A 17,929-nucleotide genomic window follows, 5' to 3' on the forward strand; every position below is an offset into this window, starting at 1 on the left:
AGATGACCATTATATCACTACTGAGGGCAGGAATCCCTTAGAAGAAATGGAGTAGCCATGATAGTCAACAAGAGAGTCTGAAATGCAGTACTTGGATGTAATCTTAAAAATGACAGAATGATCTCTGTTCGTTTCCAAGGCAAAAAATTCAATATCACAGTAATCCAAGTCCATGCCCCAACCAGTAATGCTGAAGAAGCTGAAGACCTTTTAGAACTAAAACCCAAAAAAATGTCCTTTGCATTATAGTGGACTGGAATGCAAAAGTAGGAAGTCAAGAAACACCTGGGGTAACAGGCAAATTTGGCCTTGGAATACAGAATGAAGCAGAGCAAAGGCTAATAGAGTTTTGTGAAGAGAATGCACTGGTCATAGCAAACACCCTCTTGCAACAACACAAGAGAAGACTCTACACATGGACATCACCAGATGGTCAACACCGAAATCGGATTGATATATTCTTTGCAGCCAAAGATGAACAAGCTCTATACAGTCAGCAAAAACAAAACGGGAGCTGACTGTGGCTCAGATCATCAACTCCTTATTGCCAAATACAGACTTAAATTGAAGAAAGTAGGGAAAAACCACTAGACCATTCAGGTATGACCTAAATCAAATCCCTTATGATTATACAGTAGAAGTGAGAAATAGATTTAAGGGATTAGATCTGATAGAGTGCCTGATGAACTATGGACTGAGGTTCGTGACATTGTACAGGAGACAGGGATCAAGACCATCCCCATGGAAAAGAAATTCAAAAAAGCAAAATGGCTGTCTGGGGAGGATGTACAAATAGCTGTGAAAAGAAGAGAAGCGAAAAGCAAAGAAGAAAAGGAAAGACATAAGCATCTGAATGCAGAGTTCCAAAGAATAGCAAGAGGAGATAAGAAAGCCTTCCTCAGTGATCAATGCAAAGAAATAGAGGAAAACAACAGAATGGGAAAGACTAGAGACCTCTTCAAGACAATTAGAGATACCAAGGGAATGTTTCATGCAAAGATGGGCTCAATAAACGACAGAAATGGTATGGACCTAACAGAAGCAGAAGATATTAAGAAGAGGTGGCAAGAATACACAGAACTGTACAAAACAGATCTTCAAGACCCAGATAATCACAATGGTGTGATCACTCACACTCACCTAGAGCCAGACATCCTGGAATGTGAAGTCAAGTGGGCCTGAGAAAGCATCACTACGAACAAAGCTAGTGGAGGTGATAGAATTCCAGTTGAGCTATTCCAAATCCTGAAAGCTGATGCTGTGAAAGTGCTGCACTCAATATGCCAGCAAATTTGGAAAACTCAGCAGTGGCCACAGGACTGGAAAAGGTCACTTTTCATTCCAATCCCAAAGAAAGGCAATGCCAAAGAATGCTCAAACTACTGCACAATTGCACTCATCTCACACGCTAGTAAAGTAATGCTCAACATTCTCCAAGCCAGGCTTCAGCAATACGTGAACTGTGAACTTCCAGAAGTTCAAGCTGGTTTTAGAAAAGGCAGAGGAACCAGAGATCAAATTGCCAACATCTGCTGGATCATGGAAAAAGCAAGAGAGTTCCAGAAAAACATCTATTTCTGCTTTATTAACTATGCCAAAGCCTTTGACTGTGTGGATCACAATAAACTGTGGAAAATTCTGAAAGAGATGGGAATACCAGAACACCTCACCTGCCTCTTGTGAAACCTATATGCAGGTCAGGAAGCAACAGTTAGAACTGGACATGGAACAACAGACTTGTTCCAAATAAGAAAAAGAGTACGTCAAGGCTGTATATTGTCACCCTACTTATTTAACCTATATGCAGAGTACATCATGAGAAAGGGTGGGCTGGAAGAAGCACAAGCTGGAATCAAGATTGCCAGGAGAAATATCAATAACCTCAGATATGCAGATGATGCCACCCTTATGGCAGAAAGTGAAGAGGAACTACAAAGCCTCTTGATTAAAGTGAAAGAGGACAGTGAAAAAGTTGGCTTAAAACTCAACATTCAGAAAACAAAGATCATGGCATCTGGTCCCATCACTTCATGGGAAATAGATGGGGAAACGGTAGAAACAGTGTCAGACTTTAATTTGGGGGGCTCCAAAATCACTGCAGATGGTGACTGCAGCCATGGAATTAAAAGACGCTTGCTCCTTGGAAGGAAAGTTATGACCAACCTAGATAATATATTCAAAAGCAGATACATTACTTGGCCAACAAAGGTCCGTCTAGTCAAGGCTATGGTTTTTCCAGTGGACATGTATGGATGTGAGAGTTGGACTGTGAAGAAAGCTGAGCACTGAAGAACTGATGCTTTTGAAGCATCAGTTTTGAAGTGGTGTTGGAGAAGACTCTTGAGAGTCCCTTGGACTGCAAGGAGACCCAACTAGTCCATTCTAAAGGAGATCAGTCCTGGGTGTTCTTTGGAAGGAATGATGCTAAAGCTGAAACTCCAGTACTTTGGCCACCTCATGTGAAGAGTTGACTCTTTGGAAAAGACTCTGATGCTGGGAGGGATTGAGGGCAGGAGGAGAAGGGGACGACAGAGGATGAGATGGCTGGATGGCATCACCAACTCGATGGACATGAGTTTGAGTGAACTCCAGGGGTTGGTGATGGACAGGGAGGCCTGGTGTGCTGCGATTCATGGGGTTGCAAAGAGTCGGAAACAACTGAGCGCCTGAACTGAACTGAGGCAATGGCTTCTGTGATGAGTGCTGTTAGTGGAAAGATGAATAAGACATACTTTTTTCCTGGAGGGAGATGGGCCCCAAACATGTGACTAAGTGCCTAATTTCTCTGTTTCTAGGATGATCAAGGTAGAACTCCCTGCTCCATCTCTAACCATATGGCTCTGCTGCACTCCAGTTTCTTGTTTCTGATACCCTGTCTCTAGATTTTCCATCCTGTCTCAGGATCCTGGTCATGCCTCTTGCATCAGACTTCATTTTTGCTATTCTGTTTCTGAATTCCCCTCAGCCCAAGGTGCCTTTATGTCTCCTCAGGGTCTGAGTTCTCAGCTGTACAGAGCCTTTGTCATATTGTTAATAGAGCATTTGCTGCTTTAGCTACTTACCTTATCTCTTATTTTCTTGTGAAAAACAAAGATAATAAAAGAATAGAAGCATCATCACATACTTTTTCTGTTTACTTGTTGAAATGAAGCCTGTGGTCTCATTTCTTAGGCACTTACAATGTGTAAATAATTTTATTAATGGAAATTTACAAATGCAAGAAATAAAAGATGACATGGAGAAAAGACAAGCTACCCTGTTACAATCATGGCATCTAGCTTCTGAAATAGACTTAGGTAGCATTTACTGCTAGTGAGCATGTGTGCTGTGCTTAGTCACTCAGTCGTGTCTGACTCTTTGTGACCCCATGGGCTGTAGCCCACCAGGCTTCTCTGTCCATGGGGATTCTCCAGGCAAGAATACTGGAGTGGGTTGCCATGCCCTCCTCCAGGGGATCTTCCCAACCCAGGGATCAAACCCAGGTCTCCCTCATTGAAGGTGGATTCTTTACCATCTGAGCCACCAGGGAAGCCCCAAAGAATGTGTTGCCTCCCCACTGGGGAATTGAATGCCGGTCTCCGACATAACAAATGGGGCTACTCACCACTATACTAATGAGGATGGCACTGGTGAGCATAATCTTCACGTTTGTATTAATCAGTTAATTAATCTAATTCTTTTTTTTTTTTTTTTAAGGATCCAAGGTTAATTAGGTACTGCAGACACAAAGAAGAGAAGAGTCTTCTGAGCCAAAACAACTTATTGGCCACCTGGGGACACAGTTGAGAAAATGCCACTGCTATATAATTATCATAGAATATGATAAATGTTACTTTTATGCACTTTTGTACTAAATGTTACAGGAGTGTAAACAGGAAGCTATATATTTAGCTTTGGGTGGGAGGTTTTAGTGGAGAAGGAAGTTGCAACCCACTCCAATATTCTTCCTTGAAAAATCCCATGGACAGAGAAGCCTGGCAGGCTACAGTCCATGGGGTTGCAAAGAGTTGCACATAACTGAAGCGACTTAGCAAGCATGCCTGGGAGGTTTTAGAAGGCTACACAAAGAGAGGATACTTGGTCTGATCCTTGAAATATGGAAAAGTCAGAGATAGAAGGGAGAGAAAGGCATTTCAAGTGGAGGACATAGCATGGGCAAAGGCATGAGAGTGGGAAAGGATTTGATATGTTCATGGATCCATGATATTTCTATGTGGCTGGAGCTAGAGAAGAGGCAGGAGAGGGGCCTGGAAACTCTCGATGGGTCAGATTGTTAAGGGGTGAGGTCCCACAGGAAAATGAATTGATAAGTTCCTTGTTTTACAATAGAAAGATTGATTTTTATGTGATAGCAGCCCAGGTAATGAATGTTAAAGGGATGAGCTGAAAGACTGGGATGGAGAGACAGAATGTGTTTGAGGATTAGACACATTGAGGGGACATGGTTGAGAGGAGCCATAGAAAGGAGCTGGAACTGACAGACTACCGGGGTCCAGCCCCGGTTGGATCCAGGGATTCCCTCGGGAGGACGGCGTCGGCGATTAAAAGGAAAGATAAAGAGATAAGGAAAGAATTTTGTAGTTGAGAAAATAGAGGAGAGAAAAGAGGCTGATATTCCTTGGTTTACTCAGAAAGCCAATAAAGCCCCAGCACGGGACTTGCTCTGTTCACATAGGCCCCAGGCGCCCTCTCGAATAGCTGAAGGTGCCCCACCTTAGGCACCTTCTCGAGTGGGTCTTAGAAGCCCAGGCAGGAAAGTGAACGCAGAGGGCCCCTGCGCTCCAGGGAATCAGCCTGAAAAGGAAAAGGAAAGAGAAAGAACGACACGGGGAGACCAAGCCTGATGAGCAAGGCCCACACTTTATTTTCCAAAGTGGTCTTTATACCTTAAATTGTGCATAGTGGATAATGGGGGGCGGGGTGTGGGTAGAGTCATGCAAGGTCAGCAGTCCTTGATCCTTATCAAAGCCAGGCTTTCTTTCTGCAAACTTATCATATGCAAAAGCTTTAGGTGATTTACATCATCTTCTGGCCAGGAGGCCTGTTAACATTTTATGATCCTTTCTTCAGAAAACTTATTTTTCTCTAAAGGTGATTATTCTAAAGTCAGGCACCACCCTCCAAAAGCATTAGATAAAGTTGCATTCCTATAGGGCAAAAGTGTGGTGGGCTATAACAAGAAAAGAGTTAACTCAAGGGTCCAAGGTTACAAACATTAAAGCTACTACTTACATTTCTATATACCAATTATGTTAATCAATACACTCTCTGGGACACAGTAGGTAAGGGATATGGAAACTTGGCAGCAAGAATTAGCTCAACAAAGAAATCCTCTACTAGTTCTATTCTAACAATTTTAACTCTCTGAGAAACTCTGCATTGTTAGAATAGCTTAAGCTTCCCGTGCCTCTCGGGGTTGGGAGGCTGTGAGCAATCACAAACGTAGCTGCAGGAGTCCGAACAAATCTGTCAGGCAAGCTAGAAAGTCATCAGAGGGGTTTGAATTGAAACACTCCTATTATGCCCAGGAGACTTATTAACTAGAGTTTTAAGTTGATTTTCTTACAAAGAAAAGAGGTCGGGGATAGCCCTCCGTTAATGTCAGAAGAGTTGGTGAAAGTCGTGAAATAGTAAAACAGACAGATTTTGGTTTTGGGGTAGACGCTCAGACAGACCAGGGGGTGGCCCTTGAGCCCTGACTTGCCTTGCCCGTCAGGGCTCTCCCGCATGACCTTGTCATGGGTGGGAACTCCCCGTGCTGGCTCCCGGCAACAGACCCTAACAGCTGATTAGATATAGCAGGGAAGTTGAGGTGAAAATAGGAAAGAAAGAAGACAAGGATAAAAAAGCTCTCTGCTTTTGGTAGCTGATGATGGGTAGAGCAGCAAAGAACAGCAATTCAGGACACAGACCTTGGAGTTGGAAGGCTAGGAATTGATTTCTAAGTTTTAATATTTGCTTGTCTGAATTACTTAGCCTTTCTGTGACTCAGTTTCTTAATTTGCAAAATGGGGGATGGCTGCATTTTCTTTAGGGTACATAAGTTTTAATATTTCTTATTGGCTTTAAATGAGTGAATATATATAAAACATCAGGGTGGGAATAGTACATAGTAAGCACTCAGTAATTGTCAGCTATTATGATTTTGGTAGGTTATTAACTAGCACAGGGAAAACAGACTGAAAGCAACTTGGGGAGGCTGAGGAAAGATCTGTGAGTTCAATTTGGGGCACACTGAATTTAAGGTGATTTCTGACATCCATGCAGAAATGATCCGTAAATAGTTGGAAATATAGGTTATAAATTAATCATTGTGATTATGTATTTGAAAAAAATTCCTTGACAGATAATTTATGCAATTATTTGTCTACTATATGATCTCATAAGAAAAATTTCTCAGTTGCAAAGATATGACCACTTTGAATTCCCAGAGTTGATTCATCTGAACCCTGAACCTTGTGCAAGGCTATTCAAAACTGACTGGGCAATCAGCCAGCAAGAGTGATGACAGTAATTATCATTCAAAGAAAGAGTGGTTCTGTTTATGCATTCTTCTAAATAAATTCACAAAGTCTACAAGTCTCTAGAGAATGTACTAGTCATTACTCTGCTTCCTCAAATCAGAACTTCAAGACTTATACTAATGGTCTTTGTCAAAATGTATTTACACTTTAATCTGATTTGAACAACCATCGAGGGCTCCTCACACTTGGACTGCAGATCATTAAAATCTCAAGGTGTGTAGCTGTTTCTTAACCATGAAATAGTATAGCACAACGCCCCAATTCTGACCTCTTTCATTTCTGTTTCTCTTGTGGCATAAATAGTGCAAATTTACACTGTATCTCTCTCATTTTGTAACAACTCATTGGAAATGCTTGACACCTGAATTCCTTGCTTTCTAGGAAACCAGTTCTGCCCAAAATGCAGGCACGGTTTTTATACAAGCTTCTTTAGTAGGTGTTTCCCAAATGAAATTGAGTGGTTATCCAGAGAACAACAGAATTAATATGTGTACACATTTACCTGGAGCTGCAAATGGCACCCCACTCCAGTACTCTTGTCTGGAAAATCCCATGGACGGAGGAGCCTGGTAGGCTGCAGTCCATGGGGTCGCTAAGAGTCAGACACGACTGATCACCTTCACTTTCACTTTTCACTTTCATGCATTGGAGGAGGAAATGGCAACCCACTCCAGTGTTCTTGCCTGGAGAATCCCAGGGAAGGCGGGGCCTGGTGGGCTGCCGTCTATGGGGTCGCACAGAGTCGGACACGACTGAAGCGACTTAGCAGCAGCAGCAGCAGCAGTTTTAGTATCTCTAAAATATCATTATATGTACATATTCATTCAACAAATACTTGTGGACCACCTATTATGTGTCAAACAAAGTGCCAGGTGTGGGCTATACCTGAGGCAAAGTGTCAGGTGTTGGGAATCCAGAGCAGGCAGCATGGTAGAGTCCAAGTATGGACTCTACTCACTCTCATGGTAGAGTCCAACATGGTTCTTGGTGACAAGAAGTCCTAAGTTCAAATCCTTGCTAAGATTTTTATTCGCTTAGCTTTAATGTAAACTAGAAGAATTAATTTCCACTTTACAGCATCCAGTGTAGCAGTTGATATACAAAGTAAGCTACCAGTTAAATATTATAGGCTCCCTGCCCTCAAGTAGCTCTTTATTTCCTTCACTATTATTCAGACATAGCCCCTGTTCTCTCACTAGTTGAGGAGACGGGTATGCTATCAGGTAATTAGGATGTGGTGTGGTAAATGAAACAATAGGAGCAGATCTTGATCTAGGAGGATTAAGAGTTAAAAGTTTGATATACAAAGTTAATTTAGCACAATGTCAGATATATTTCTGTTGCATGGACCTTTATAACTTTGGTTTTAGCATCTTATAATGGTTTCAGGCCTGCTGCTAAGTTGCTTCAGTCGTGTCCGACTCTGTGCAACCCCATAGATGGCAGCTCACCAGGCTCTGCTGTCCCTGGGATTCTCCAGGCAAGAACACTGGAGTGGGTTGCCATTTATTTCTCCAATGCATGAAAGTGAAAAGTGAAAGTGAAGTCGCTCAGTCGTGTCCGACCCTCAGTGACCCCATGGACTGCAGCCTACCAGGCTCCTCCATCCATGGGATTTTCCAGGCAAGAGTACTGGAGTAGGGTGCCATTGCCTTCTTTGTTCAGGCCTATAATAACAGACCTATAATGATCCAGGTCTTTACTGTGTGTGGGCATGGAATACCTCTTTTAATACTCACACGAATCCTACACAGTAAGAGCCAGTATTATCCCAATTTTGCTGCTGCTGCTAAGTCGCTTCAGTCGTGTCCGACTCTGTGCAACCCCATAGACGTCAGCCCACCAGGCTCCCCCGTCCGTGGGATTCTCCAGGCAAGAACACTGGAGTGGGTTGCCATTTCCCTCTCCAATGCATGAAAGTGAAAAGTGAAAAGTGAAAGTGAAGTCGCTCAGTCGTGTCCAACTCTTAGTGACCCCATGGACTGTAGCCCACCAGGTTCCTCCATCCATGGGATTTGCCAGGCAAGAGTACTGGAGTGAGGTGCCATTGCCTTCTCCATCCCAATTTTACTGATGGGCAAATTGAGGCACAGAGAGGTTAAAACAAGAAACTAGGATTCAAACCCAGGTACTCTAGCATCAGAGCCCACATTTGTGACCACTCATTATACTTTGACTGCAGCCATGAAATTAAAAGACACTTACTCCTTGGAGGGAAAGTTATGACCAACCTAGATAGCATATTCAAAAGCAGAGACATTATTTTGCCAACAAAGGTTCATCTAGTCAAGGCTATTGTTTTTCCTGTGGTCATGTATGGATGTGAGAGTTGGACTGTGAAGAAGGCTGAGTGCCGAAGCATTGATGCTTTTGAACTGTGGTGTTGGAGAAGACTCTTGAGAGTCCCTTGGACTGCAAGGAGATCCAACCAGTCCATTCTGAAGGAGATCAGCCCTGGGATTTCTTTGGAGGGAATGATGCTGAAGCTGAAACTCCAATACTTTGGCCACCTCATGCGAAGAGTTGACTCATTGGAAAAGACTCTGATGCTGGGAGGAAGGATTGGGGGCAGGAGGAGAAGGGGATGACAGAGGAGGAGATGGCTGGATGGCATCCCTGACTCGATGGACGTGAGTCTGAGTGAACTCCGGGAGTTGGTGATGGACAGGGAGGCCTGGCGTGCTGCGATTCATGGGGTCGCCAAGAGTCGGACACGACTGAGTGACTGATCTGATCTGATTATACTGATTATACTTCTTCCTATTATGTCCTTAAGCTTCATTTTACAGTCAGAAGTTACATGAGAGAAAATGTTTACAACTCAAGGGAAATTCAGGGAAAAGCCTAATAGAAGGAAAGAAATGTATCTTGAAGAAAATATAGTCCGATCATTTCTGTTTTCCAGGAGGAACATGAGAAGTGCTGTCTGTTGACATAGCCTGGACCAGCCAGACTCCTTCCTATGCCCACTTTCCAGAAGTGGCCCAGTAAAACTCTTCTCTTGTGGGCTGTGCAGTTAATAATGTTCTATAGCTTTAAAAAATTTTCATTTAAAATCAGCTTCACTCTCTTTTTCTGAGAGGCATGCAGAAAAATCTGCAGCATTTTTCACTTTCTCTCCCTGGTAAAAAGCCCATGGTGACTTGAGAGGGAATGTCTTGCCTTACCAACTGCTTTCCACTAGAGGCCTCTGCCCCTGAGATTTCAATTTCAAAATACACTAAAAAAAAGCTGGCACATCTTGGTCTGATACAAGTATCTGATACAAATACCTTATAGTAACACATATATATGGAATCTAGAAAAGTGGTACTGATGAACCTAGCAGAGAACAGACTTGTGGGCATAGTGGGGGAAGGTGAGGGTGGGACGGACTGAGAAAGTAGCATTGACATGTATACACTATTCTATGTAAAAGAGATAATTAGTGGGAAGTTGCTGTATAGCACAGGGATCCCAGTTGGAGCTCTACGATGACCTGGAGGAGTGTGATGGGTACAGGGGAGGGAGGCTTAAAAGGGAAAGGATATATATAATTACAACTGATTCATGTTGCTGCATGGCAGAAACCAAAATAACATTGTAAAGCAATTTTCTACCAGTTAAAAAGTAAAGAGTCTGTTCCACTGAAAGAATAGTTTGATTTTATAGGCCTGTTGGTCGTAATATAGCTTATATGGAAAGATGTGAAGGGGAAAATAAGATCCCATTCATATTACAGAAGGATAATCTGAGAACTGAATGGGAATGCAGTGAGTAGCTTATGCCTTCATAAATCAGAAGATTCATAGGGAAGAATCAAACATGGTGTTCTTGAGTCCCAAAAGTCACTTGAAGAATTTCTGTGCACTGGCTGCACCCCAGGTTTGTTCTCCTGGGAAGACCCAAGGAACTCTTAGTTCTAGTTCTTTCATTTCTTCCTTCCTCCCTTCATCTTTCTTTCTTCCTTTCTTTCCCCTTCCTTCCTTCTTTCCTTTCTCCCCCAACCCCTACTTTCTACTGGGGAATTAGAATACTAAGAACATGACTCAGTAAGCACACCAGGGAGAGGCAGGGGCAGCAGTTACAGAATGAATACGTTCATGAGTGATCTCTCAACTCACATAAAGAAGTACTTTTATTTTAGGAAAAATATCTTATTCAGTGTGACTTTGAAACTTCTACATCCTTTGAGACTACGTCTCTTATTTCTTCTTCCATACCCTTCCCTAGGGTGACTGCCTTATACCTGGTTCATTGCTCTACTTGATGTTTTAGAAGATCTGTCTAACTCTGAAAATCTTTTCTCTCCAAATGCCCCTGTACTGGGAATAGCCTCTGATGTTTTCATGTTGATATTTAGTGCTTGCTGTAATTTGATTCCACTATGCTTATTGGCTTATATCCATCAGTACTTCCAATATATACCCTTTTTTCAAGCTAGCTGATCACTTTCAATTCTATTCAACAGCATTTATAGCTCATAAAGCAAGGTGCAAGGCACCATGTTGGCTGATGATAAATGCAAAGATGAATAAAGCTAATACGTCTCATGATCACCTTTTCTTGATCATGAAGTCATGGGCCTTGCCTTTAAGTAATGAACAATACATAAGGAAACAAACAATTATCTATACTGTAAGGTAGAATGAAATGAGTTTTAGTGACAGAAAGACAATAGGGGTGGGGAAAGGAGTGCAAAAAGAACCATAGTTATTTTGACTAGAGAAAGCTTCACAGATAAGGTGATATTTGAGCTGGGTATTGAAGGATATATAAATGAACAAGGGATGAGGCCATACATTCCAGCTGAGCACTATGCCACACATAGGCAAGGGACTGTGATCGTGCATGGTGTGTCTGGGGTCCTGCTGTTTTCTTTCTCTATGCCTTCCTCACTTGGAGGCTGTCTGTCTTCTTTACTCTCTGCCAAATCCCATCCACACCTTGAGGTCCACCTTCAGCTTCATTTCCTCTATGAGGTCTCTTCTGACTGTGTTAGGTCACTCCACCCCTTGTAGCATGTAGTTCAGGATTTGACTGTAGTGTTTGTGCTGTAGTTAGACCAAATCAGACATCATGTGCATCTTATACTTTGGAGATCTTGAAGCCCCCAACATAGTGATAGATGATTCTATGGGCCTATTAATGGGGACCAACACCTTCATTCTGCCTAAAAACAGTTCATTTCTGTTATTGAGACTGGAATTGTTCATGGTGGTTTAGGATTTAGCTGGTTGTGCTTGTTAATACATGAGGGAAACAATTTTTTCAAATGCTTACCTGAAAGTTCCCCTTAGGGGAAGAGGGAGGATCACTAACCATAGCTTGAACCCCACCACTCTCTGGGCTAAGCCTTAGTAACTGGGTGGACACAGTTTCATAATGTGTATCATCATCTCCCAAGTTCCCTCTGGAGAATGACTGCTTCCTTCAACGTCTTTTGTTCTGATGTTTGGGTTTCCCTAAAATGCCAGAAATATAGCTGAGTAGTTAGAAGAAGAACTAAAGAGCCTCTTGATGAAAGTGAAAGAGGAGAGTGAAAAGGTTGACTTAAAGCTCAACATTCAGAAAACTAAGATCACAGCATCTGGTCCCATGACTTCATGGCAAATAGATGGGGAAACAGTGGAAACAGTGGCTGACTTTATTTTTCTGGGCTCCAAAATCACTGCAGATGGTGATTTCAGCCATGAAATTAAAAGATACTTACTCCTTGGAAGGAAAGTTATGACCAACCTAGACAGCATATTAAAAAGCAGAGACATTACTTTGCCAACAAAGGTCCATCCAGTCAAGGCTATGGTTTTTCCAGTGATCATGTATGGATGTGAGAGTTGGACTATAAGGAAGGCTGAGAACCAAAGAATTGATGCTTTTGAACTGTGGTGTTGGAGAAGACTCTTGAAAGTCTCTTGGACTGCAAGGAGATCCAGCCAGTCCATCCTAAAGAAGATCAGTCCTGAGTGTTCATTGGAAGGACTGATATTGAAGCTGAAGCTCCAATACTTTGGGCACCTGATGCAAAGAGCTGACTCATTTGAAAAGACTCTGCTGCTGGGAAAGATTGAGGACAGGAGGAGAAGGGGATGACAGAGGATGAGATGGTTGGATGGCATCACCGACTCAGTGGAGATGAGTTTGAGTAAACTCTGGAAGTTGGTGACAGACAGGGAGGCCTGGTGTGCTGTTGTCCATGGGGTCCTGAAGAGTTGGACATGACTGAGCGATTGAACTGAACTGAGTTCCTTTTGGAGAATGGCTTTATTGAAGATGCCTTCTTTTTCATGATGATCAGGCAGTTTGGAGTGTATCTTAGCCTGGTTTTGTAGAGAAACAGAATTATAGGAAATAGCTATAAAGGAATTGACTCGTGGTTACAGAGATTGAGAAATTCTGAGATCTGTAAGCAAGCTAAAGAGGTCTGAGTTGAAAGGCCTGAGAACCAGGAAAGCTGATGGTGGAAGTTCCAGTCCAAATGCAAGGCAGCAGACTAATGTCTCAGCTCAAGATGCTCAGCTCTCAGACAGTCTGTCTGAGAGAGAATAGATTCTCCCTTACTCTGCCTTTTTTTCTATTCAGGTTTTCAATTGATATGGTGATGCCCACCCACATGGGGGGGGGGGTTGAGAATTAATCTGCTTTACAAGGTCTATCAATTCAAATGCTTATCTCATGCTTCACACTCACACCCTGAATAATGTTTAACCAAATATCTGGGCAACCCACGTCCCAATCAAATTGACACACAAAATGAACCATTACAGAGGGATACAGAAGGAAAACTTAGCCAGAAAAAAATATTATGAGGTTTCTGAAGTGGAGTCTAAAGAAAAATGCCCCAGAAGTCTAGTCCCTACAGAAAGAACATGTTCCAACACTCGTTTGGAAGAGTGTGTCTGCACAGCTGAGACCCACAGCTCTGACATCTTTCCATGCCACACAGTGATATAGGGTTGGGCTGGTCCAGCCAGGTATACCCTGAACAAACGTTCCCAGGCAAAGGGACAAACAGAGCCTGAAATGCAGTCCACACTCTATACATCAAGTCATGCACTTGAGTGAGAGGCTTATCTGCCCAAGGTACAGGGGGACTGGGTGAGGCCATGCACCAGGGCTTCTCCCATATATTGAGTATGAACAGAGGCTCTTAAGTGGTGTGTCATGGCAGGTTACAGGTGTGTAAATATTGATGCTCCACATATGGGATTGCTGGGAAGAGTCATCCCATCCAGTCATATTCAGCCTCCAGCCATGAGCAATCTTGATTGCTTATTCCATTGTATCATAAAAATTATTTTCTACATGTGCTGCAGTGTGAAGAAGGATGGGAAGCACTGTGCCAAGGGATCTGCTTTGTTATTTGTTAGGAAGTGAGCCATCTTAGAAAGGGCATGATCCATTTGTCTATTTCAGTACAAGTTATGCCCAGCATAACCAAAGAAGTGTCTCCTTCTTTGCTTACATGTTGGAATCTGGTGATCTGTAATTTCTGGGTAAGATCTGGGCAGAGGAAGTCTAGGTCTGGATCATTTGCCATATGTGTGGTTGCAGCTCAGTTTCCATGGGGAGAATTCCATCTAGGAGCCTAGATCACAATTTCATAGCTTGAAGTCCCAAGAGGTTTGCTGTTCTGAGTGCTGGTTTTCTCCATCTGTACAAAAGGGAGAAGAGGGAAATGCTGACGTAAAGGCACTGCTCAGGAATTCCAGTCCCACAGGAAGCCTTTAGAGAGACACCTTAGATTTCCCTGGTTCTGGGGTACTCTGGGGTAGCAGGATCTTGCCCTTTGCTGAGTCCCTCACCTCTGTTCCAGTCACTCCATTTGGAAGCCCTCTTAACTCAGAAAAAATAGCAGGTGGGAATGTAGGTATCTGCATTGATTTTGATTATAGGCTTGAAGCGGCATTCAGGCTCATGTGACCTGCCTTCCTTGTTCCTAGGTAAGCCTTCATTTCTCCTTTACCCCAGTAACTTCACCTTGGCTTATATGTAGTGGTGTCACTTTCACTGGTGTCATATGCTATAGTTACTTAGAATACTGCAGACAACTCTTCCACTGGCTCATGGAGTCCTAGGTTTTAAATTACATACTAACCAAACTAGTAATTACCAACCAACTTGTCTAGAGAGTTTACTATGAGATGTCTCAATCCAGGAGTCCCTGATTAATCCTTCAAAGCTACTACTTCCCAGTGTATTTTCTTCTGTTTCCTCCCATTCTCCTTCTAATCCTGGTCCAGACATGCTGGCTCCCTGCTTCTCACTTGCTTCTCCTTCCCCTTTTCCCCTCCTCCTCTTTCCTCACTCATTTTCTTCCTTTTCTTCTCTCTCCTTCCATCTTTGGTCCTTGAGGAAGTCAAAGTCCTTCTGTCTTATTCTCCAGGGCACTTGGTTTATCTTGACATTCAAACTGACCTGTGCATTGAGTTCCCTTATGACCTTCCTACTTGTCCAGCTTACAGATGACTCATAGAATCAGCTTTTAATTCTTATTCATGAATGCATTTGCATTCCATTTTGACATCCCAATATTTCCTCCCACTCGTCACTTGTTATCATTATCATCCCTTTCTCCCCAGACATCTGCGTTCAAATTTATCTTTCCTGGTTAGCTTCCTGCCTATTAACTCAGCTATTAGACAGAAACACTTCCAAAAAATTTGATTCACCCAGAGACCCCAAAGCTGTCCTGATTGTGGTGGAAACAAGGACTTTCAGATAGTAACAACACCGAACCAGGTTCCCCAAACTGAAAGTCCTGTCAAAGGTCAGGACCTACCTTCTCTCTTTGCATATTTGAGAGAAGCATGCTGGGGCACAGGGAACATGAGTATCACTAGAGCACTACAAATGCTTGTACAGGTGGCACACTCTGAAGGTCTGCTGAGGGAACCAGTGGCAACTGGGATTCAACCTGTGTTCTGCCTGCCTATCTGTGCATCTGGTATGGCCCTGTGTCTGCCTGGGGCATGGCAGACCTGCCTTCCAATTTATACACTGTGAGCTAGCAATGGCTCTGGATGTTATTAGAGGCTGAAGTTTCCACACTGCAGTTCAGAGACCTAGATGCTCCTTCATAGAAAGGCTGGGAACAGAAATCAAGGAAGCCAGCTTGTAAATGGCCTTGGACCTGGGAAGCGGAGCTGTGTGCATGTGTGGAAGGAGATCAAGGCTATCAGCAATTAATCCTGAGAAGCACAGAGTCCCAAGGGAACCATTTCACTCCTGTTTGGTTAGATAAGATGCCAAAGAAAAGTTGGAACAGACAGGACAACAGTGATAAAAATCAGACAGACTTTACCTTATCAGAGTACTGCATTATGGAGTAAATTGTGTTCACTGGCTCCTCCTTGGTGGGGAGCACCTGTAAAACACCCATCTTGCCCTCAGTGAGGGAGCCCAGGCAAATCTCTTACTTCTTCCTCTGCCCATCAGCCCTCCCTGCTCTCACTTTCACTAAGTGGTCTCCTCTCCCAGCTTCACCTTTGGTTCCATCCAGGTGGAGAGGATCAGGGTGAAGTTGGAGTGGGTATAGGTAGCAATTGGACAAGAACCTCAGAAGCCAAGAAGAACAGTCTGGTGGTTCAGACTGAGTCTTGCTTAATCAGAATTTTAGCTTTCCATGGGCTCTACAAACCCAGCTGAACTATTGGTCCAAGTACAGGCCTGGATTGACCAGGCAGACTTCAATTTCCCTTTCTCTCCTTAGAGACTTCAGGAGAGCAGGCTGGTAGAAGCACAGAGGAAGGCGATACCATGAGGAAGCCTGGTTACGAGTGGAGGTGAGGGAGGGGCAGGCAGGTAAAAGGAAGGTGGGAGGGCAGGCTGTGGGACAGAGTGAATCAGCCTGTGGAGAATAAGCTGCTGCTGCAGCCAGACCAAGAAGTCAAGTTCAAGTGGACCTCTCTCCGTTTTGTGCACTTGAAATCCCCTTAGCAACTTGTTTACTGGTCAGTGGCCACATAAAAGCTCTCACCTCATATCAGAGGCTCCCCTGGTATGGGTCCCCTATAGAAGGTGCTTTACTCTTAGTCATGACATCTAACATGGAGCCAGGCCCAATTAGAAGCATGAGGTCTCAAGTCCAGGAGGCTACCAGGGGGTGACACATGGCCACTTTCTTGTCCTCATAGAAAGATTCGAAGGATCATTTCCCTGACATGGTATTTCTTGGTCGGATCCCGCACCCCCAGCCTCTGGCCTGTGGCTGCTACCCATGACTCCCTGTTTGGGGTGGTGGTGGAGACCTGTGAGTAACACCACCTTACCTTGGATTGGGGGATCTCATCATAGATCCTGGACTCTGCTGGCTGGGTGTTTCTTGAAACTGTGATGTATGTGTATATTGTTCTCTTTGAGGAAGCATCTGAGTCACAAACAAGCATAGAACCACAGTACATGAAAATGTGGATGAATTTTTAGAGATGACTTAATGTTCTCTTTTTTCAAATAAAGAAATGAAACCCCAAGAGGTTAAATGACTCCTGTCCTCTTGAGATGGATGTTTGAATCCTTGCTTGTCTCTTTCTTAGGGATGCCATGCAGTACAGGAGACACCTGGCTCAGGTCTTACCCAGAGCTCAGTGGGAATTCTTTTCAGTCCACATTAGGATAAAGAGATTCTCCCCAACCTCTGTGTGGGCACTGCAGGTAGCTTTTCCACCCAGGGTCTTCCTTAGTATCTCCAGCATTTAGCATTGACTGCCTTGTATGGCTAGTCTTTTCATGTGACGGTCTTAGTTTTTCAATTAGATTGATTCTCTCTAGTTATACACTGTGTTGGTCTCTTCTGGTACATATCTTTCTTTTACCACTTCAGTGTTAGACATGTAAGAGGTACTCCACACATATTTGTTACTTGACTGATTGATTCAAACATTTGTTAAACTCTCTACCTGCCAAGCTCAGTGAGAGGAATTTAAGAATTCCTACTTTTAAGAATTCAGGGTTCACCTAGTGACTCAGATGATAATCTGCCTGCAATATGGGAACTGTGCTGGGCTTAGTCATGTCTGACTCCTTGTGACCCCATGAACTGTAGCCTACCAGGCTCCTGTGTCCTTGGAATTCTCCAGGCAAAAATACCGGAGTGGGTTGCCATGCGTCCTCGTCCAAGGGATCTTCCAAACCCAGGGATCGAACCTAAGTCTCCCACATTGCAAGCAGATTCTTTACCATCTGAGCCACCAGGGAAGCCCAAGAATACTGGAGTGGGTAGCTTATCCCTTCTCCAGGGGATTTTCCCAACCCCTGAATACAACCGGAATCTCCTGCATTTCAGGCAGATTCTTTACCAGCTGAGCTACAAAGGGAGACCAGGGTTCAGTTTCTGGTTTGGGAAGATCCCCTGGAGAAGGGAATGGCTGCCCATTCCAGTATTCTAGCCTGAAGAATTCCATGGACAGAAGAACTTGGTGGCTACA

General features: G+C 43.5%; 1 protein-coding gene across 5 annotated transcripts in view; it reads right to left on the reverse strand.

Annotated features, from left to right (window-relative positions):
* Nucleotides 1-10,611: 10,611 nt before the first annotated feature.
* CD84 (CD84 molecule) overlaps nt 10,612-17,929 on the reverse strand; it is a 44,937-nt gene continuing 37,619 nt past the window's right edge. For 2 of the 5 annotated variants that reach the window (XM_086393606.1, XM_086393602.1), the window contains 3 exons: nt 16,775-16,872; nt 15,808-15,870; nt 10,612-14,157 (listed from right to left, as the gene is read on the reverse strand). In XM_086393606.1, the coding sequence (XP_086249732.1) occupies nt 14,092-14,157; nt 15,808-15,870; nt 16,775-16,872 (227 nt within the window). In that variant the 3' untranslated portion in view covers nt 10,612-14,091. The remainder of the gene's footprint in view (nt 14,158-15,807; nt 15,871-16,774; nt 16,873-17,929) is intronic. The other 3 variants (XR_015161257.1, XM_086393603.1, XM_086393605.1) reach the window with 3 other exon arrangements.

The sequence above is a fragment of the Bos grunniens genome, chromosome 3, assembly GCF_055505025.1.
Source record: "Bos grunniens cultivar Pamir isolate PY7600 chromosome 3, Bosgru_T2T1.0, whole genome shotgun sequence".
NCBI lineage: Eukaryota > Metazoa > Chordata > Mammalia > Artiodactyla > Bovidae > Bos > Bos grunniens.